This window comes from Alexandromys fortis, unplaced genomic scaffold, assembly GCF_014885135.2.
Source record: "Alexandromys fortis isolate MF-2015 unplaced genomic scaffold, M_Fortis_MF-2015_v1.1 scaffold_132, whole genome shotgun sequence".
In the NCBI taxonomy this organism is placed as follows: Eukaryota; Metazoa; Chordata; class Mammalia; order Rodentia; family Cricetidae; genus Alexandromys; species Alexandromys fortis.
In genome coordinates, this window is record NW_026068055.1 from 1,762,519 (window position 1) to 1,785,837 (window position 23,319).

The following is a 23,319-nucleotide window of genomic DNA, read 5'->3' on the forward strand; positions in this document are numbered from 1 at the left end:
ATGCCTGCAGGCCAGAAGAGGGCGCCAGACCTCATTCCAGATGGTTGTGAGCCACCATGTGGTTGCTGGGAATTGAACTCAGGACCTTTGGAAGAGCAGCCAATGCTCTTAACCACTGAGCCATCTCTCCAGCCCTTAAATTTATTTTATTTGGCTTTTCAAGACAGGGTTTTTCTATAGCTTTGGAACCTGTCCTGGAACTCTCCCTGCAGATCCACCTACCTCTGCCACCACCACCCAGCTCATATTATGAATTTTTAAACTGTAGCTAACTATAGAAAGTTCTGGGAGACACTAGCCAGCTGTGAGGAAGCAAGTCATACAAAAAATGAGGTAACAGCATGGCCATGTGGCATACATAGATTAATAGAAATTGGCCAATTTAAATGTAAGAGCTATCTAGTAATAAGCCTGAGCCATCAGTCAAACATTTATAGTTAATACTAAGTTTTTTAGTGGTTATTTGGGAACTGGTGGGCAGGAGAGAAACTTCTCATTTCATAAAGTCCATTTAAAAATTATTTAATCTCTTTTAAGGCAAACAGGCAAACCACTCTCTGATTTATGTTTCAATACAAGTAAAGGTGTAACACTATTAGTCTTGAGCTATACCTCAAAAACCTACCTTCAGGTCACATTTGAAAGGTCACAGACGTTTGTTCCCCACAAAAATCCAGAAGGATATGTATGGAAGAAAAGTCTGTATCACAATCGAGTACCTTACAGAGATAGCTTTGCCCTCCAATTCTGTTTGTTATGGTTTATTTTCCTCTTAGAAATCCTATCAGGCTTCTAGCCCCTAACTTTTCTCCAGCTCCAGCCACTAGCAACTTCCTATTGACAGGATCCATTGAATTCAGCTGGAAACTCACGCTGGCTAGGATGCATTCAAAAACCCAGTGGCCAGCAGACACCAACTGGGTACAAGGCAACTCAGTGATAATGTGGACAGGGTTTTGAATGTTTATGGCTGTGTCCCGGAGTTAGAAAAATACGCTGTATTGTGATCTATTGTGCCAAGAACACTCACAGTCCAGGCCATAATTGATAAAAAAAAAATTAGCTATAAATAGTCCCCCCCTCTGCCTACCACTCCATTTCTTTTGTGTCCTGGAATATATATATATATTCATCTCACTCATTTGTTTGCATTAACAGTTTGAATTGAATTATTATTTCATTAATATTTAAATATGTACCTGGAGTACCAGATCCCACATACCAAACCTCAGAGCAGCGTATTCATGCTATTTAATAGGGTTCTTTGGAAGGATGTTTCTGATGTTGGGGCAAAAGGAATATATTACATATCTAAGTTAAAAAAATCTCCATAACCCAGCAAGCAAAATACATTTATTGTTACCTCTGTGATATGCTACCTTTAATCCCTTCTCTGAATTTCTAATTCCTCCCCTCAGGCACAGGCAGAAAATACTTTGGCTTCTAAAGGCACAGTGGCGATCCAGCTGGTCAGACTCCCTGGTCTATAGACCTTCTTCCTGAAAGGAAGTGCCTTTAGAGTTTTATTTGGTTTGTCTTTTGACCTTTTCTATATCACAGAGAACGGACAACTATAAACGTATCAGTCTGGTTAGGGTCTGTCAGTTTGTGTGACTTTCACTTAAACCATTCCTGTTCTTTTTATCAAATGTGCACAGCCTGCTCCAGTTATCTTCCTGTTGATTCTCAACCACTGCGCTTACGTGATTGTCAGAATCTCGTTTCCTCTGTCCACAGGGAACGCATTGTTTGAATGCGCCGCGGGTCTGCCTGCTGCTGCTCCCATGCAGAAGAAGGCAGTGGGTTGAACTTGTCTTGCAATTCATCTTCGTTCCTAATATACTGATGTGTAGGCAGATGAAAGGTGTGATGGAGTTTTATATAAATATGGAAGAATATGACTCATATCTTTAAGAACATTAATGTAAAATTGTATCAGAGGCAATCACCATATGCTATGCTCAACGGTGAGATGCGCTGACCATTTGCAGATGTGACTATAACATTTTTCAGTAGAAATAGTATTATGAAATGACTTCTGCAAGTTTTGAAAAAATAAATGAGGTGCCTTTTCCAAAAATGTTCCCTCTTTCCTGCTACCAAATTCAACGAATAGAAACAGCTCTTTAGTAAGTGCGACTTACTTACTCTGGAAAACACTTTCCTTGGCAGCAAAGGTGAAATGCCCGGTATGAATTATAGGTGGCTACTAAAACAGAATCAAAAACATCTTATTTTCTCCCTCAAAATCAATAGAGAAATTGCTACTTACTCTAGGCATTCCCGACTCTATAAGGACAAATGTGGCCGTGGATCTTGTTTCAGAGTAGTTGAGATATTTTCCACTGGCAAAATGTTTTAATCCTTCTTTTTTCCCTCAAACAAAATAGTACGTTTGTATCTTAAAGGCAATATTTTCACAAATAAGCAACAAATTGCTGTGATCATTAATTTTCTAAAAATGAATATTGGTAAAAGTGCCAAGAAGCATTGCATTCTGGACAGTAACATTTTTACTTTTTTACTTTAGTTTTAAGAATATCTTTATTTAGAGTTATGCATTCAGATCTCAAAACTGAAATTGTAGAAACCGTTTCTCGGGTTGTAACGACTTGTGCTTTCATTTCTCCCATTGTCTGAGTTGTTTCCTCCTCATGAGGCTTTTCTCCTGGAATTCTAAGTGTTCCTTTTACTGTTTTATCCTGAAGCAGCTGTTGTCTGAAGGCCTCTCAGTTGATTTTCTTCTCAATAATCTGCTATTATAATAAAAATTTTATTCCACAGAGTTGCTTTCATAATTCACTATCAAACTTATTGAGAATATTTTCATAATTGTTTTCACTTAATGAAAGCACATTTATGTATGTTTGTGTATGCAAAAAATAAAAAATGGAACCCCATTGAACCATTCATACTAAAATGCAATTAAATAAGAGCATGTGGGAATACAGAGTCATGAAACTTGCTCTACTACAGATACCCAGACGTTTAAAGAAAACAACTTTTAAAACCTAAGTTTTGCTCTAATTTGTTAATCCTAATAAATGATTAAAAAGTAAGGATAACACATGCTTATTTTCCTGGTGACATCTACAGAGCCAAAATAAGTTTATAAAAAAAAGTCATGTGTTCAGACTTCTGTTAAGCAATAACTGCAGTTAGACGTAAATAGACATTATTATTGTCTCATTGCTTACTACCAAAGGGCTTCCTTCAACATACTCCTGAGCATCATTAACTGAAAGAATAAGAAAAGTAGTAGAAATATCATATTAATAACAACATATTTACTAGTCTTGTACTTCACTACCCTAAGTATACACGAGAAAAAAATGATTGAATTATGAATAGTTGGCAAATTTTCTGCAAAATTTCTGTAAAATGTAGAGAGGAATGTACATATTTTAATAATCTCAGATAAAATGTTTTTGCAGTCTTACATTTGAAAACAATTATAATCTTTATATTTTATTTACCTATTTTGTTAATATGTATAAATAAAAATTAAGCAAAGTATGTGTTCAAGGTTAGTGTGCACCATGTGTTTATGTTTTACGATAGACTTGTTTAATTAAGACAACTTCAAAAGTAACGTAGCTTTTCAAAAGTTTATTTTAAGTTTGAAGACTAGACAGGGTCATACTGATTTTACAACATCCTATATGACTTAAGTATATCTACAAAGAAAAAAACAACTTGGAATATTACACAGCTTGAAAATTTGCAAAAGTTAAGTGTACCTTAGTTATAACTGTTCTTACAGACAGACCAGATGCCAGCATTCAATGCTATATTTCGTAATTTGTTGTCTATCAAAGATACAGTCGTTAATACCTGGTCTTCAAAATTTATACTTATCTTTATGAAGACATTCAGAAAGAGAAAGACAACCCTAAAGTTGAAATTAGTATCTGTGACAAATGATTACATTGGTATATAAATGAAATGGATATGTCAAAAGTTAATTAATTAATAATATCCTAGATTACATAATTAGCTCATGAAAACTATATACTAAAATGAGACTAGCTAATTCTTCTTCATTCTGCTGTTTGTAAAATTATACTTGTAAATCGAATTAAAACATCATGTTTCAGCTTGAAGCCGCGGATACAACTGACATGAAAGCTATTTTCCAGTACTTGCCACTGTTTTCTGTGTGAGCATCCTTTGTTGACAAATGCTTATCCACTGGGCATGCCATGTGATGAAAAGCACATTGAGCAGAGGGAAAGTGCATAAGCAAGAGAAAACCTTCCACTGACTTTCCAAACAGTAGCAAATACCGTTAATCCCAGCTCCTCTGGAACACAAATTTTAAACAGGTATCAAGAGAACAAAATTCAAAATATCTTATGAAGCCATGAATAGTTTTTAAAAAGTATTTTGACATAAAATGTTATTTATAATTTCTAGAATTTAACATTAAAGATAAAGAATTTGCAAAGTAAAACACCTTCAGATTTAGTAGTACTGCTATCCCTGATAGAAACAAGGACCATGAACATGTCAGTAAGAGCCGCACTTTTAGGATGTAAGCAATTGTATGGAATGCTACTTTAATTTAAAATACTATTTTGACCATTCTATGCTGATGAATTTAAACATTACGTAGGAAAACAGTATTGAGGACATAGCACTTTGTTTGCAGAAATATACTGAAAATCAGCACGTTTTTTACAAATCTGATACAGTAAGCATGTAGGCATGGGGCAAGCATTTGGCCTGATGGTTACCAATGAGTTTGCTGTTTAGAATGGCAATCTGATTGACTTTCTCTTTCAATTCTTGACTGTGATTGAACAACACGCCATAATTACATCATTGAGAAATGCTGTGAACACGTGGACAGACAGCACATAACAGTAGTGACTTTCCTTATACAACACACATATTAAAGGAAAAATAAAACAAAACATAGCAGTGTTTGCAGGGCATTTCATATACATACCATCCTTTCTTTTCCTGGACCTTCAATTTAAAACTCCAATAATTCTATGTCAAGGTCTTATAAAATAAATACTTGTAAGGATTATAAATTAGGTGTGGGGGGCATCTATAGAGGCGGCATGAGCTTTAATTAGAATCATATATCAGTGATTCTGCCATTATCAATAACAAATTATTATGATAATTGCTTAGTTTTCTAGGACGTTTGAAGCACAAAAGAAATAGAAATCAATTTTCATCTTGAAAATGGTTTATGACTTTGTCATTAGTAAATACATTGCTTCTCACAAATTCTGCAATGTGCTTTCTTGAGAAACCACCACTGGTTTCAAACAGCATTAGGGTTTTCATTTCACAGGAAGAGTGGAAATATGCAAGGATATGTTGAGTACACTTGGCCAAGCTGTGCACTAGGCTCACATACATTTGCTAACATCTTAAACACACACAGAATGATTCTATTATTTCAAACAAAAATGAAAACTTTGAATCCCAGGGATTTGTGTTTTTGTTGCTCTTTTTTTTTAAACTAAATGATAAGGGATTCTCAAAAGAGGTCTTTGGAAATGAGAGAGTTCATTCAAAAATAAAAATTCAGGTTCAATGTACTTATATTAATATAGAACCATTTACTGATAACCAATCATGTTGAATGTATGTTCAATATTAACAACAGATGTTCCATGTATGTGAATAAACATAATACGTTCAGGTAAATAAAGGGTGAAAATTCAATGAGAAAAGATAATAACTGATTTATGTCACATATAAATAATCTAAACTTGAACATAAAGGACTTAGTTTTTATTAGAAGCAAAAAAAATAAGAAGAGAATTGTTATATGATTGGTATGGCATATAATATATCCCTCTCCAAGTCTCTGTAATAAGCACTAATAGGGTTAGGCACAGGGAAACAATCAAGGTAACCCAATTCATTACAGAAAAAAACCTTATTGCTAAAATTGAATGTTTTATAAGTGTTGGTTGAACAGTAACCATAGATCTCTCTTAACTCTTTCATCTGATAACTATGAGTTTCTTTACTTTTGCTGTAAAAGGGAGACTTGCTTTGCCCACTATACTTCAACTCAAGGTATATAATTCAGAGAAGGAGGACTGTAATTCAGAGATAGTGTGATGTTACTTAAGAGAGTTGTGCAATAAAAGACTAAATTAAGTTATTGAAGAGGCAGGCTAAGAACTCCTTAAAAGCCAGTTAGTAGCCTACCATAAATTTGAACACTTTTTCATGAGTAAAAGAAAACTCATTCAGCTTCCATCAGATTTTGCACAGTTCATTTCATGGAGATACTTGTAGGGAAATAAAGAAATGCATTGTGGGATGTGGAGTTCCTTCATTCCTCTTCTGTGCAGCCCAGCAGCTCTGACCGCAGAGTGATCCTTCCATACCAGGACCAAGGAAGGATTCTTATGTGTCGTGCATAAATGGGAGGGTCGATGACATTTTTCCTGTGAGTGTCGTTGTCAAAATTGCCTTGAAAAACCTAATAAGGAAGAGCAAAGAACATAATTATATAGTCCTTTCCTCTGTAAGCTTGTTTTCTTATCTGTAGTACACATTGTAAATTTAAATATTTTATTTTTATTATTTTTTATTTGTTTGAGACAGGGTTTTTCTGCATAGTCCTGACTGTCCCAGACGTTCTTTTGTAGATCACTTGGCCTGAACTCACAGAGAACCTCCAGCCTCTGCCTCCAAAGTGTTGGGGTTAATAGCATGTGCTTATCACCCCTGGAACAATTTTACTTGTAATTGCAATATTTCTTTACTGTTTATTGTGTGGGATGCATCAGTATGGGTATATACAAATGCATGGGTGTTTCTATATGCACATTTGAGTTTGTGTGTGTGAGAGTGTGTGTGTGTGTGTGTGTGTGTGTATCTTCCTGTAAAGCATTAGGCAATATGGTGATGAGTAATAAAAGCAGCAGAGGCTGGAGAGTTGGAGCAGCAGTTAAGAACACTGAGCATTCTTCAGAATCTGGGTTTGAGTCCCAATACCTGCATGATGGCTAGCAACCATCAGTAACTACAGGTCTGGATATCTAATACCTGCTTCTTCAGGGCTCCACAGGCATCAGACACATATGTGGTGCACAGATATAAATTCACACTAAATACCTATACACATAAAATGGTGATGATGATGATGATGATGATGATGATGATGATGATGATGATAAATGCTGCAACCCACACAGCCTGAGTCCTTGGTAGAATCAGAGGGAATGAAGTTAACTCAGAAACACATACAGTGAAGGTGGAATTGAGTAAGGTTCCCTGCCAGTGTAGCACTCAACCACAGAATGGTTTTATGTACTGCACAGAGGAATGAGTTAGCTGGCATCTGTAAGAGGTCTCTGTAGGTGAGCCGTCTTCCAGAGGAGGAAGCTGTAGTCTTTGCGTGCACTGATCTTGCATTAGTATTCATAATCTCACACTCCTACTTCCAAGGAGAGATTTGCAGCCTCCCAAGAGCCTGTCTCATGTTAGCTTAGCCAACTCTCCCATTGCTTTAGGACTTGGAGTTCTTGACACGGTCGGACCCATATGAAAGTACACATCCACTCAGAGCTTAACTCTCTGTGGGCTTCCTCTGCCCCCTCTGCAATAACAAATTTCAAAGACAAACGGCAGAGACTATTTGATTGTCTTTTTGCTGCTTCTACTGGAAGATCATTTGCCCTGAGTGGCAAATGTTAAGTGCAGTCCCCGTCTGGTAGGGCAGTAACTGTTTAATTTGACAGAAAATATATCTTCATAGATAATTTTCGAGTAAATATTTGCTGAATAAAAGAATACAGAGCAATGCTATATCCAGAATCTACCATGCTTGCATATCTGATTTGTTTTCAGTTAATGGAATTTTTAAAAATTTTCAGTAGGGATTTGGCCTGTACTGAGCAGTGAGGAACTCTTCATGGATTCATATATGTTACTGAGTAGAAGCACCTCTATTGACAAAACCTCATTTGTTCAGAATATAGCATGTAAGCAAAAATCCTGTGAAAAGTTGACACCTTAAACATCAGTAGACCAGAGTACATACTTTCATATGCTGGCATTTCCTAACACACACAGTTGGATTCTGTTGACATAAAATTTTACAATGAAATATGAGATTCAACATCCAACATATTGGTCTTCTAAAAAACTTAATGCCTTTGTTTGAAATAGTTGAGTTTAAATTCATTAATATGCATTGCGAAATATATAATAGTTATTAAAGTGTTATATTACTTCATAGAAAAGAAATAGAGAAAAAGACAATTTTCTTTTAAGTTTCTACTCTTTGTTACAGTCTTCTATAAGGAGCTGCAAAGCCCCCAAATTATAATTATTAACTATATTTAGCTCTTTTTTATACTTTATTGTTTTTAGTTGAGCTATATTTTTTCCTCACTCCTGTTCCTTCCTCCCGTCTCCCCTTCAACCCTCCCTGTCATACGTATATATTAGTTCTAGATAAGATGAAATAAATCAATTTGAAAATGACTGCAGCTATACAATTTCCAATGTAAGTGTAAAAAACACAGATATTTGGACATTCATTTTAACAGTAAATGAATTTTGATATCACAGGAAAATTTATAAAATTTGTGACTACAGAAAATTGCCCAGGGCTGGAGAGATGGCTCAGAGGTTAAGAGCACTGGCTGTTCTTCCAGAGGTCCTGAGTTCAATTCCCAGCAACCACATGGTGGCTCACAACCACCTGATCTGGTGCCCTCTTCTGGCCTGCAGGGATATACATGCAGGCAGAACACTGAATACATAATAAACTAATAAATAATAAATAAATATTAAAAAAAGAAAATTGCCCAGATTTATATTGCAATCATCTAAACCTTAATCAGCCAGTACTGAAAATACAGGTTATTTTTCAAAGGCTCACAGTAATGATGGCATAAAGCACCAAGCATGAAAAACATGAACTTGCTTGTTTCAGGGGACATCTTGCCTTTTTTGTGCAAACATTAGCACACATCCTGTTTCCTGGTCTCTAGCACAGTAGATGTTGCTGAAAATGCAATTTAAGTATTTTACTTGAGCAAGTAAGGCAAACACAACATTTCTTGTTGCCTTAACAAAATTGGTAAGCTTTCCAGAAATATGTGTTAGAGACACTCACTTTAATTAGGATCTGAAAGGGTTAAGGGCATCTATGGATTCCCCATAAAAAGGGAAGACAACTAGATGAGAGAGATCTGCAATTTTTTTTTAAAAAGTACTCACAAGTTTAATTTAGGCAGAAGGCTAATTATCTTATGATGAGTTTGTGGTTATCTTGGAGAGCTCTCAAGCATTTGCTAATATATGGGACCTCAAGTAAAAGTTACTCAAGGCCCTTTGAACAGGCGTGCATAATTGTAACCTAAGAGAAGCAAAAGGGAGGAAAAGGACAATTCTCTAAGCATGGATGAGTTTCCAAATTTTGTTTTCTACTGTGAACTCTTCTGTGATACTAGTTAAAATTCAAATCAGATTCTGGTGGGGATTCAATCCTCAGCACAGGCGATAATATCATATAAAAAGCAACAATAAAATGATCTCCCCAGCAACAGTTTTGATGCTTTTAAGATGAGATTGTCATTGGTTTCTATAGACCAATATCTATTAGACCACTGCATATATTAATTGCATGAAGCCATCAAGCATTGTGGAGGAAATTGAGTATATCCTTTGCTACAATCAGAAAGTCACAGCTAACATCACTATTTCTGTTGTTGTTTTGAGACCGGATCTTTTTATGTGATGCTGATTGGTCCTACAAAATGTGGTTCTGCCAAGAACTCCTAAATTCTAGGATTCCCAGTGTGCGGTACTACTATGTCTGACATTATATCTCAGCTTTTGTGAGTCTGAAATTGGAACTCCAAGACTCTAAGCATGGAGCAATGGATCATGCTGTGTGGTGTGGTGTGGTGTGTGTGTGTGTGTGTGTGTGTGTGTGTGTGTGTGTGCGTGCGTGCGTGATTTCTATAAAAAGTCATCTGACTTACAAAATTCTGCTTTGTTTCTATTCTAAACTTAATAGAGCAAATGTCTTATACATGTTTCTATTCTTTCAGTATTCTGAAAACTTTTTTAGGGCCTTCAAATAGTGACTAGTTCTGGGTACTGGTACATTGCTTCCCCAAGCTCCTGAAGACTAGAATCAACCAGATTGTAGAATGGCTGAGTAAAGTCTATACTCTCCTACATCGCACATCTTCTTCATCGTGGTAGCACAAGCACACTGTTTTATTGATTATGTGTACACCTTGCTATGTATGTAAGAGATAGAGGACAAGAGGAATGAAAATTACCAGGGAAGTTGCACTCATGAAATCTCAGTATTATAGTTGCCTAAACAAGACCTGAACAGGAACAAAACCAACTGACATGCCAATGTAGATCATGGAAAACTCACAGAGCACCAACCCTGAAGAAAGCACTAGAAACACTTAACAAGTGCTGAGAGAGGAAAAACTAGTCTTTCCCACAGAGTAGTCTTCAGTTGGTCAGCAAATACCAACTGGTCAGCCCTGGAAACATATACAAGCAACACTAAATACACTCAAGAAGTTGTACTTATGCATTTATTCATTTTTGTTTAAGTATGTATAAACATTCATACATAAAGAATAAGAGGCCATGACTGTGAGAGGTATTGGGGATATATGAAAGGGTGAGAAGAGAGAATAGCAAAGGAAGAAGCGATGTGACTATATGTTAATTAAAGATGAATAAATCTACTTGAGATACCAGTTATAAAAATCCATTAGATTGGGTGGTAGTTTTTCCTGTATTATGGAGAATGGGAGAAGGAGTTTATGAAGAAGAGAAAATGTTATACTTATATTCACGTATCCTTTCATGCAATAGATTTATAGTAGAGAAGTTACCTATGAACTACCACTTCTAGCTCAGCTTCCCAGGAAACTTGTTTTAATCTATTATTTACCCACAAAACTAATGAATCTGAGTTGAAGAACTCCAGATCTCCTAGAATCAGGTGCCTCTATATTTATTTTATTACATCTATTGGTGTGTGTTTGTGTCTATTTATCTATGTGTGTCTGTTTGTCTGTGTATGTATGTGCCCATGTGTATTAGGGAGGTGGAGAGGGGCATGTATGCTCATGTCGAGGTCAGACGACAATTTGTTAAAGCTGGTTCACTTGTTCCATCATGTCTTCCCTGGGTATGGACCTCAGCCCATCTAGCTCCATAGTCAGGGCCCTTAGCTGCTGAGCTCCTTCACTAACCCTGCCCATACCCTTTCTAGATCTCACATGTGATTTTGACCTAACTCGGCCACATTACAAATTAATAGGAAAGATATGCATTTAGATAGTTTAAAAGTCTCTAATTTTTAAATTTACAATTATTCCATTGCTGTGAGTGCTGTTCTTACATCATTCTCAGCCCACGCTTTCCTTCCCAGCACCTCCTGTGTCCTCTCCCATACTTCCCTCTCAAATTCATGATCTTTCATTTGATTATTATTGTTATGTGTGCAACACTAAAAGGACTCAAGAGATTTGCTGTGTGTGGGGTGTGTGTGTGTGTGTGTGTGTGTTTGTGTGTGTGTGCCTCCTGAGTGAAGTTTATAATTTGATTAGAAATTCTCCTCAACCCAGTGTTTTATGATCAATGAGAACAGAAACTTGCCTAACAAAAGAAAAATATGTTCACATATTCAATAGTAGCACAAATATCTTCAGAAACTGAAATTTAGCATTTCAAACTGAACATTCATGGTTAAAAATCTCTGGTATTTCATCATTTCCAGACTATGTTCCTCTGGAGTAGAGATCATAGAATGACCTCTGTTGTAAGTGTGGCAATTAATTAATAGGCAAACCATAATATGAACAGAAGAAAGAATCAGGCACAACTTTGCTGTGGAAATGATAGTATGATCAATACCAACTAATAATTAGAGAAACTTATTCTTTCAGATGTTTTTCTTAAGCGTGTAGTTTTCCATTATGTTACTTCTAAGAAAGATATTAAACTAGAAACAAAAAAAAATATACATATCTTTATTTTATTCAAACCTCAGTATTGTAAAAGTCCATCATGGGATTTGTAATAAGTTTTTAATCTATTGAACAATAATTAGTGGACATTAGAATTTAAATATTTACTTTATAAAGTTACTATGTACTTTATGTACACGTGAGCATAAAATCTGATTTTGATGTGTGACATCTAGGTCACATGCTTGTTAAAGTAAACTCAGAAATGTTTATTTATTGTTATATGGTTAACACTATTAATTACGTGCTTGGATATTTTTATATTTTCCAAAGTTTAGAGTTTCAAACTGAATGATAGAATTTAAAATTTTTAAAGTCACACAAATTTCATAGTGTTAGAGTGTACAAATGAAGTTAAAAGAAATAGTTTTTATTTTAATAATGTTTAGAACTGAGATTTAGGTGTTTCTCATTCTAAAATTTATTGACCATAGTCTAGGAAAATCAATAATTTAATTTAGTTTCTATGTGTCTATCATCATATTTCAGAAGTTAAAAATTAATTTAATGAAAAGATAAATAATTTTTAATTGCTTAAATATATATTTCAAAAAAATTTATAAGTATGAAGCTCTGGCCTTGCTTGATTTGTAAAATTTGCAAGCCAAGTCTGATTCTTTTAGAATAGACTCCAACTATTAATCAGGAAATTTAATTTTCTAAGGATATTTTCTAGCATCCTAAAACCATTTCATGATCGAGTGGCTAGTGCATCATTTTTGAAAGTTTCCTTTGCAATCAATTCCACTAACCCAATGAACCTCTGTAACAAAATTAGTCTAAATACAAGTACATTTTTTTTTCAGTATAATAAGGAAATAAGAATCTACACTCCAGGTAACTTCCAATATACTAGGAAATGTTTCTTTGTAAAACAGGGCATAATGGGAATCCATCCTAAGAGGTTCAGATCACTGGACTGCATAGCAAGGAGGTGGGTATCAGGGAGCAGCCAGCACTGTAGGATATCAGAATAGTGCTGTAGCAAGCACACACTTTGAACCTTGAGAAACAAAGTACCTTCCATCTTAGCTCAAGAGGTTGGAACCACTGCACTCTATAGTTACAGGTGAAATGATTGCCACCTGATACACCATATTAAGTAATGACCATTTCTGTATTTGAGTCAAAGGAGATTCAACGAAATGTATACATTGACTTTTTTGGAAGCCAGAGGCATAAATTTACATGTCTCAGTTTCAGAAAATATGTCATAGGTAAGAGATAAGTAGAAAATACTTTTTCTTTATTAGTCACTAGCCCTAACATGTTTACTGATCAGTTTTCCTTTCTCCCCCAAAGTCATCTCATTATTTTTGTAAGCGAGGTGTATTGTAGTACATTTTCTTTTGTATGTAGTCTACTCACCTGTGCTATTTGAAACAAACAGTTAACTAAAACTTCTTTTAGTCGATGTATCTCCAGAAGGATTTAGGAATCGGAAGTTCATGCTTTCCTAGTGATTATAGATGCAGGAAGGTTCAGGGACACACCAGCTCAACTTTGGATAGTCTAGGGTACATCTAACCTGAGAGAATTTTGGCTTTTGCCTTTAGCTCCTGTGAGGCCAACTGTAAACCTTTGGAAAGTCCTGTCACCTCACACGTTTTTGTGCTCCTGTGGGGTATGGGAAACATTGAATAGTCTATACTAGCATTGTCATTTAGGTGGGAGTTTGTGTCAGCTTCACTCCTGAATGGGCTATCTTGGGCTATGCTGCATGCCACTTCATTTGCTGGATTTCTTTCCATGCTTCTTCACTATATTAAGTTAATTGTAAGCACAGCATTCTAACATACACCCTGTGTGTATTTTGAGTGATTATTCAGATTTTAGGGTGATCTTTAGGACCACCAGTGTTTATGTCACATGCTAGAGTATAAAAGGAGAAACCTAACGTTTGTGTTCAATGGTATAGACAGGCCAACAGACTTCGAGGGAGGATTTTTAATATTTTAACATTAATAATTTCAATCAGGGACTCCAGTTCCAGAAAGCATTGTGTCTAAGACTTGCCCAGTGTCCAGGACAGCTTACAACAGATTTTCATAGTTCAAAACTAACTTGTCATTATTTTCTGAATAAATTTTGAAATTGCAATCTAGTGGTATTTATTTAATTGTACTCTTAGATAAATAATCTAGACACTCTTCTATCAGGATATATTTCATATCAAATTCACACTTTTATTTTTAACTTACAAATGACATTTATTATCATAGAAACAAACCTAATATATTATATAACATATTATATAATAACTATATATTCTAAATATATTCTAGGTGGAATCACTTGTTCTTTTCAATACTTTGGTTAAAAAGAACTCACTATCTTTATATGCATGAATTTCTATAATATTTTTGCAAGAGCTAATAAATTTCTTTAAGACTGTTACTTTGGCCAGCTCTTCAGGTTCAACTTTATACCACAGTTTTCTCAGAGCCATAGAACATGGTGACACAGAAAACGTTCCGCATCGTAATTCACATTGGATTCCCACTTTTATCTGTGTTCCTTTCAGAATGTTTTGTTCCATAAGCTCCTTTACAGAGATCCTGCTTGCTTCAAGGTTTGTTTGCGTCTCAGACTCTCAATGAAATCATAGAAGTCTTTCAAGCAAGCTGCCTGTCCGGAGATTTAGTTTCAAAGGTCCAACTGTAGACAATTTTTACATTAAGAAGAAAGTAAAAGGAAAGATCAGGGGACCATTTTTTTTTGCAGTTTTCCTCCAGTGCAGAAATAATTTTAAATTGAACATAAACAAGTGGATTTTCCAGGAAGTTATTTGGACTTGGACAGTTACTCTCAAGCCATTCCTCGTGGCTCTAATATTTGCATTTTGTTGTACTTATGTAGAAAGGAAGGATTTTTTGTTTTTGTTTTTTACTTTAGGCAGTTCGACATTACTTCAGGCAGTTGGACATTTTACTGGACTGTTGTATAGCATGCTCTGAGTACATGTAAAACTCCAATCTCCGATTACACTGCAAGATTGAAAAAAAAAAAAACCCTTAGCCACGCATTTGATGCTCACTTAGAACCCTTGCAGTGTTATTTTCACTACTTGTTCTTTCTGTGAGTTTGTATTTTCTTTTTATCAGGAACCAGTAGGTATTCCCATAACAGTTGATGAACAATTTGCTCATGTATTGTCCCTTTCATATACTCCATACGCTTTGTCCTTTCATTGTTCCCAAATCCATACATTCTCCTTTATTCTCATATAACTGACATGCCAACTGCTTGGCTGACAGATACTTCTTGACTGGGAAACAGCTCTCTGGTGACTGTCAGAATTCCTTCTCTCGTCGCATTTAAGATTATTCAGAAAGAAAAGAAAACGGACTGGCACTGAGAGTGCTTTGGAAAATCTGAATGTTTCTGATCTTGCATAGAAATATTTCATTCCTAGCTGTGGAATAATAAGCAATAAACTGTCTTCATCTTATCAAATACTCCATTCCTGTCAAAGCACAGATTCAGGTCCTTAGACTATTGTGAATAACCGACTTATTTAGGAATTTCTAACATTCATCCAACGAAACAAGAGGCAAAATGTACAGGAGTTAGTTCTATCCTTTCTGTGGGAACAGTTTTCATACACAAACTTGGCTTCAAATATCCAGAGAACATGTTTCTCTTCCTCCAACTCTCACTGCATCTCAGTAAGGCAACACTATGTGCCCAATTTGGTCTTGAACTCACAATTCCCCTGCCTCTGCCTCAGAAGTCTAGTGGACAGCATCCCAGCTGATTACAGGTATGTGTACAATGCCCACATAGATAGTGTGTTTAGAAGATCACATGGCCTTCACGAAGAAATTTATACTCTGCATTTTGATAGGTTGTGATTTTCTGTAATTGTCCCTGTCACATAGAGAAGTTTCCTTGAAGAAAAATGAGGACTGAACTCTGTGGTCATAAGGACAGATGGTTAGATTTGTCTTGGGGATTATGCTGGTATCCATAACTCTTATGTTACATAGTCTGAGCAGGCATATACATGTATATGCATGTAAAAGAATTAATGAAAGAGGACATACATTTGAAAAAAAAGCAAGAAGGTATATGGGAGGGTTTGGAGGGAGAAAATGGAAGGGGAAAAGTATGTAACCACATTATAATTTCAAAAATAGAAGAAAAAGAAAGAAAGAACGCATACTCTGCTTTGTTATTTGTTGGTGACCCCGGAACAAAGACCCAGAGAAAGAGCAGAGCGAAGCCCACTCTTTACGGCTATTCCTGTTCTAAACCTACTGGCATTTAGAAAGCTCACTCTAAAAGCCAGCAGCTAGGGGACATCACCATATTTAACTTCTTTTATGATGAAAGCTACCTTAAGTGACAAGAATGTTCTTGGAAATATATCACACAGGATGATAGCCTATAAAGATTTATGAAACATAAAATATTCCATTCTAAACTGTGGCTATATATTTAAACTATCTGCCTTCTGGCACTCAGATATCAGTGTCATAAGAAATATCCCCATAGAAAAGGAATAATTTTAGAAATCATCTGCTTTTCAAAGATATCTCCAAAAGACATTAGCAGGACCAGTCAGAGAAAAAGGACATCTTTATGTTTCACTTTTACACTAGAAATATAGAAATTCCTTTCCTCTTTTCTTTGAGAGGACCAAGCAACCTCACTCTCCACTGAAGCCCTCAGCTCAACTCTCAGTCTCTTAAATCACAACAGGTATTTTCCATTTCATCAGAAAAATTTGTGGACTGCTTCCAGCCCTCCTTTTCAGATAAAATACAAATGATATGACAGTAGAGAAATTGATGTGTTTTTGGTAATTCTCACCTGACATTAGGAGCCTTTTCCTCCCTTCAATTCTCCTTGAAGTTTCACCTTATCTTAGTAAGAGCTAACAAAATATAATGCTGTGTATTTGAACATAGAAGTGATTAAAGCATTCACCTATGTTCCTTTCAGGCCAGATCAGTACTTAGAAGATGAAATATTATAGAGTAAGATACCATCTTCCAGTTCTTTGTGGCCAAGTAGAATGTGAGCATTGCACTGGAGTGCCAACTTATGGGTGTACTTGATGTGTGATGTACTTCTGTATATGTGTTGCTTTATTTGGTTAGTATATAAAGCAGTTTTGGTCAATGGCTTAGCAGAGCAAAGCCAGGCTGGAAAAGAAATATAGAGAGAGTAGGCAGAGTCAAAGAGATGCCACGTAGCTGCTGAAGGAGAAAGACACAAAGAACCTTTACCAGTAGGTCACAGCCTCGTGACAATACACAGATGAATAGAAATGGGTTAATTCAAGATGTAAGAGCTAGCTAGATGTATGCCTGAGTCATTGGTCAAGCAGTGTTGTAATTAATATAGTTTCTTGTGTTATTTGTGTCTTGGCAGCCAGGAAATGAGAGAGCAGGTTCGTTCAGCAGGTACTTGTGTATTTTGTCCAGGAACAGGAAGAAGGCATTCTCTCTTATCTGCCCTAAGCTTCCTCTTGAAAGCAAGAGGTGCAGGCAAAAAAAAATCTAGAGAATCTGTAATGGCCACAAGCTGACAAAAAGAAGCATTTACAGTATAGTTGTATTTAAAAATTCATGTTTGTCTGATTCCTGAGTATCTAAATAAGCTGTCATTTTAACTAAATTTGTCAAACATAACAGAGAAAATTCTCCCCTAAGTTGAGCAGGTATTGCTTTGGTCTGAAGTGAATCTTGCATCTTTTACTTGGGAGACTATGGGTAAGTTGATTATTAAAAAAAATAAATGGTACCAGAAAAAAACCCATCAACTTTGCTATTACATAAAATACTAATAGAGTACTATGAAAATTAGGAAAAGAAACAAAAGTGTCCTTTTAATGTGAAAATAATAACTTCTCTTAATTGGTATAATCTACTAAGTATCTCAGTTGTAGATAAAGTTATTTTCTTTCTAGACTTGTAGAAAGTAGAAGGTAGGAAGTGAGATCTTGTCTTCCATCCTCTGAGCTCTTCAGGGATGCTGGGATTTCATGTTGAGATGACCCTGATTTATCTTTTCTGAGTGATTTTTTTTTTTAAAATCAAGGTTGTGTTTCCAGTATGAAAATTTTGTTATTATTTTATAAACTTTTTATTTTAAAAACCCTTGTATATAAATAAAAAAGTCATACAGTAAAATTAACTGGATTAAAAGTCTTTACAAATAAGTGGACTTCTACATAGAACCAGTATTCAGAACAGAAGCTTCAGAGCTTCCTGTAAAATATTATACTTCAGTATTGAATATGGTTTTTCACTTATCTGCCATCAAAACCAAAAAAAAAAAAAACATGACAGCAAAACCCTTATGACAATGAGAAATGTACTGCCTCTTTAAATAAAAAGCCCCAGAGGGTGTCAGGTTGTGTATGTTCCAAGACTGTGCCTATACAATTGATATATTACAAATATATACATTGTTGATAAATTTTCTATTTGCAATTTTAGAAAGTAAAAAAAATATGAAAATACCCTAAATGGATAGCTTTATAGGGTATGGAAGATTTAGGGGTCCTTTACAGTTTATCATTAACATGGACATATAACAAGATGCTTTTATTCTTTTTGAGACTGAGACTATAAAAAGCCAGAAGAATAGCCCATTAATTAAGCTGTTTTGAAAATGTTGAAGGACAGACTTTTAATTGCTGAACATCTTGCTGCTGACGGCGTGTTGGTGGACAATAAAACTGGCATATGTGCCACATAGAACTAGTGTCCTTGAGAATTTTTTAGCCTCAAATTATATCACATAGTTAATATTTAGTTTTGGGTGATTGTTTTGTTATAAAATAAGGATCAAAGTGTCTTTTGCCCGTGTTTTGATCAGCAGTTATTATTCCAGAAACAAAGGTGTGGGCTCTTTCAAAGTCAGATTGGCCAACTACTCAACTTATGCATATCAAAGTTCACATTACATAGGTGTTGGTGTGTTTCTTAATGAAAAGACTAATAGTTTTCTTCCAGTTAGTGTTTCCTACCTACATTAGGTTCTTTACTATCAGTAATAACATTCCTTAATTTAAATAATCTATTCAAGTTGTTAATTCTGACTATTCTGTTGGAAGCCCAACACTGATAAGTATCTTAATATGTAAACATTTTAAGACAAAGATAGTTCATAATAGGGATGACTATTCCTCACGGTAGAAGTACAAGTGGAATCCGGACTGAATAATGAGCAACGTCTTCTGTCAAGGAGTATTGTCATTATATCACTAACTTGCTAGGTCTAATACTATATAAGAACCTGAGGAAAGGATGCTCAGATTTTTCAATAAGGACATGTTTATTGATTTATCATGAGTAAAGTATTTAAAAAATAAATTGTTAGATTTTTTTCTTTACCTGTTTGTTTTCTAAAGAGAGCAAGAGAAAGAAGGCATGGATTTGGGTGAGTGAGGCAGTGGGCAGGATCTAGAAGGAACTGGGGAAGGGGAAGTCTTGATCAGATTTTCTTGTATAAAACTGTGTTTTCAATTAAAGAAACAATTACAAAAATACATAAAGAGAAAATAAATAATTTTTGATATTTGAAAATTTGGGAAATTAATAAAATAATGTGTACAAAATCAAACTTCATTATTGATATTCATAAGCATTTTTTGTTTATGCTGCTAGGGTTTTTCATATGCATTTTTAATTCTTATGAAAACATCTGTTAGCAAGACAAAAACACATGGTTTCAAATTTTAGGATAGTTTATCAATTACTCTAAAAGGAAAGTTCCGGGTTGTGGGGGGCATAAAATAATTAGCATCAAGAAAGGAAAAGCATGTCTTCATCTGTGTTGTCTCGTTTTTCTCTGTCGATATTCTTAAAATTATCTTTGTAGAATCTTCTAGGGTGTTACTGTCACTAAATATAAATGATATCATTAGACCAGGCCTAACCAAATGCCAATTTATGGATTTTGTATGTGGTATTGTTTTCATGATGGTATTTTGTTAGCACCTTTAGTTAATTCTGTTTAATTTATTCTGTTTTGCTTCTTTGTTTTTATTTTCAAGAATGTTTTTGTTGGTTTGTTTTTTCATAGAAAGAAGGTCAAAAAAATCTAAATACTGACAAGAAAATTAAACTTCTCATTTGTTAAAAATGGTTGTCTCTTTTATATCACACGTCTTTATTTTTAGAGCCTAGAATAGAATACAAAGGATTCTCCTAGGAAACTTGAAGTCTATTTATGGATTATAACTAGCTTTCCACTATGTCTACAAATAAATTGAATGGTTCTTTGTAAATTCATGAGTTGCTTACAATAAAATGGCCTCTTGCTTGTCCCTGTGGCCAGCCTGTCACTCTTGCTAGTTTTTTATTTCCATCATCCAGAATGCTGCTCTGTTCCACAGCTGTTACTACAGGAGGCGCCGCTAACCCTCTTTTCTTAACTTTCTCCTCTCTACCCGATGTAGTGCTTTCCATGTCCCTTCCTGCTCTTCAAGCCGTCTCCAACCTAGACTCAAGAGCATCCAAATTTGGCTCTACTCAGCTGTCTGCATTTGGATTCTCATCCTGTCTTCTAGTCTTGATCATGGGCCTTCTTGTCTTTGCACATGTTAACAATGTAACAAGGTCCTGGTTACAAATTGAACTTTGACCAAATCGCTAATCATGTTCAGAATTCAGTAGGTAAATTCAGATCTAGAAACCCATTTTCACTCAGTTAAATCATCTCTTCTGTTCGTGGATATCCCTCTCTAGCTGTGTACTGCTTAGTTATTGGCTTCATATAAATGACAATTACTGTACCATTGTAGGAAGGTGATTTAAAAGCTACAGATAAATGTATGGAACAGAAGTCTGTAAAATTTTATGTTTAGACAATATAGGAATATTTAGTGCAATTCAGCTATAACGTGGCTGACACTTGACATAGGAGTAGACTATGAGGCAGCAAAATACAGTGATATCAAATGTGTGGCAAACCCCAAAGTCAACTTTGTTATGGCAGTAATAGCATTATTTCTAGCAGAATGCCAATTTTTTTTTGCTGAACAGTTCAAAAATAACTTTGAGGTGAGATGCTGGAGCCCTTGCCTTCATCAGTCGGCCAGTGTGTATCTGCCTGTAGATTAGTGTTCTTAATTTTGTGTGGCCTATATCCTTGTCTGTATATTTGCCTATTGTTGTGGTATATTAGAAATATTACCTTTCTAGATGCTAAAATTTCTAGTACCTTGATCTTGAAGTTTCCAACATATAAAGTTCAAAAATAAAATTCTGCTTTATATAATCTCTCCATATTATGCAACATGTTGTCAGCTTGTTAATTTATTTAATTAATTTGTTTTCTAGGCATGGTCTTATTCTATAATCCAAGCTGACCTGGAAATGTATAGCAGAGGTTGACCTGGAAGCAATTGCATTTCTTCTGTCTTGTACCCAAGTATTGGGTTTATAGGCATGATCTATCATGAATGCATGATATAGTCATACAATAGCTGAGACAAATTAAGACTCATAGATTTCATGTTTACACTAGTTATTTTTATCACTGCCTATTTTATAACAGTATTTAATCAGTTTTGATGAACCAAGTCAATAATACAACTACACCTATTTAAAACCTTCAGTCCTTTGCCATCATTATTGCCAGTAGTATGAGACCATGGTGTAAGCAATTAGCTGCCCCTATCCATTCCTACGGAGAAGTGTTGTTGGATATAATCTAAGACCAAAAATTACCAGCTCGTCACTGATCTTTAAACTCTACCAAAACAGAAACATTCCTAAGAAATTCACCAAGGTCTAAAATCCAGAAGTTCTTTACTGTGGGTAGAAGGACATATACTTATAGTTTGCTGGTGAGGATTATGTTGGCTTAGTAATGAGAATTGTAGATTTTCCTCCAATAATGATGGCTTCACCAGCAATGAATACTTAGTTAGATTTTCAGTACCAGGCATGATTTCTCTCCTCCTAAGCAAGCTTTAAATCCAATTTGAGAGCTGTTGGTTACTTCCAAGGTATGTGTGCCACTACTGCACCTTTAAGGTTATTTGACATAATTTTCATTGATGTGGGTAGGAAAATACTACAAAAAAAAGCTAATGAAAATGCAGAGATATGGAGCTTATTCCCAGTAGAATTATCTACAAAACACTCTCCCATCTAAGACTCAGAGAACATTAGAGAAGAGGAGGCAGAAAGATTGTAAAAGCTGGGGATCAGGCAGTTAGCTGTGGAATTGTGTCTCCTAATAACATTAAGAGCTACATTCACGAAGTATCACCAATATGACTACCCAAACCTGAACTGAACAAGGATGACAGAATGGATATAACAAACTAGAACAGAAAACAGCCATCAAACCTCAACACTACACAAAGAACTACACTCAATGGAGAAAAGATGGAAGCAGGAGAGCTGATCCTCTCTAGCAGAGTTTATCAACAGGACCTTGCGAGCTCAGTCCTTGCTCTGATAAGGGTCTCTGTCTCTATCTCCATCCATCGCTGGATGAAGATTCTATGGTGATATTTGAGATAATCATCAGTGTGATAGTGGGGCAAGGCCAGTTCAGGCACCCTCTGCTCTGCTGCAGAAGGACCTACCTTGCTGGGGACATCCCCGTGGACACCTGGGATCAAACAGGACTCTCTGAATGTGGCTGACAGTGGGGGCTGACTGAAAAGCCACTGGGACTAGTTTCTACTATATGGACTGGCTTTTTGGTACCCTGTCTATTTGTGTGCAAAGCTTCCTAGGCCTGGATGTAGCAGGGAGGGCCTTGGACTTCCCACTGGGCAGGGATCCCTGCCCTCTCTTAAGGAGGGAAGGTGAAGGAGGAGGGTGAGTGGGGGAGAGGGAGGGGAATGGGAGTTGGGGAGGAAGTGTAAATTTTTGAATGGAAAATAAATAAATGGAAAAAGAAAGAAAATAAAATGGGAAACTCATATACGCCCCCCCAACAAAAACAAAACAAAAAAAAGGGGGTTTATCAATTAGTTGTACAGTGCCAAACTGTCAGCTTTGAGTACATACATACAAGGGACACTGTCTGGACCAAATAGATAATATTTAGGAATACACACACACACACACACATATGAATGCAATAACAATTAGTGAATAAAGAGGCCATGAATTTGAAAGAGCAGGTAGGGTATATGGGAGTGTTCAGAGGACAAAGCAAAGCAGAAAATGTTTCAATTATATTAATCTCACATTGACTCCCACATTTATGTGAATATGGAAGTTTGTCATATTCTTTGTTATATAACACCTGTATTAGTGTAAAGACCCTATGCTGGCTCAGTTTTATATTAACTTGGCACAACTCTGGTCATTTTAAAATAGGGAACTTCAACTGA

At 35.6% G+C, this 23,319-nt stretch overlaps 1 protein-coding gene across 2 annotated transcripts in view; it reads right to left on the reverse strand.

Moving 5' to 3' along the window:
- Positions 1–3,594: 3,594 nt before the first annotated feature.
- The window catches only part of Edil3 (EGF like repeats and discoidin domains 3), a 415,229-nt gene continuing 395,504 nt past the window's right edge, over positions 3,595–23,319 (reverse strand). For both annotated transcript variants that reach the window (XM_050119861.1, XM_050119860.1), the window contains one exon: positions 3,595–6,457. In XM_050119861.1, coding sequence (XP_049975818.1) covers positions 6,308–6,457 — 150 coding nt within the window. In that variant the 3' untranslated portion in view covers positions 3,595–6,307. The remainder of the gene's footprint in view (positions 6,458–23,319) is intronic.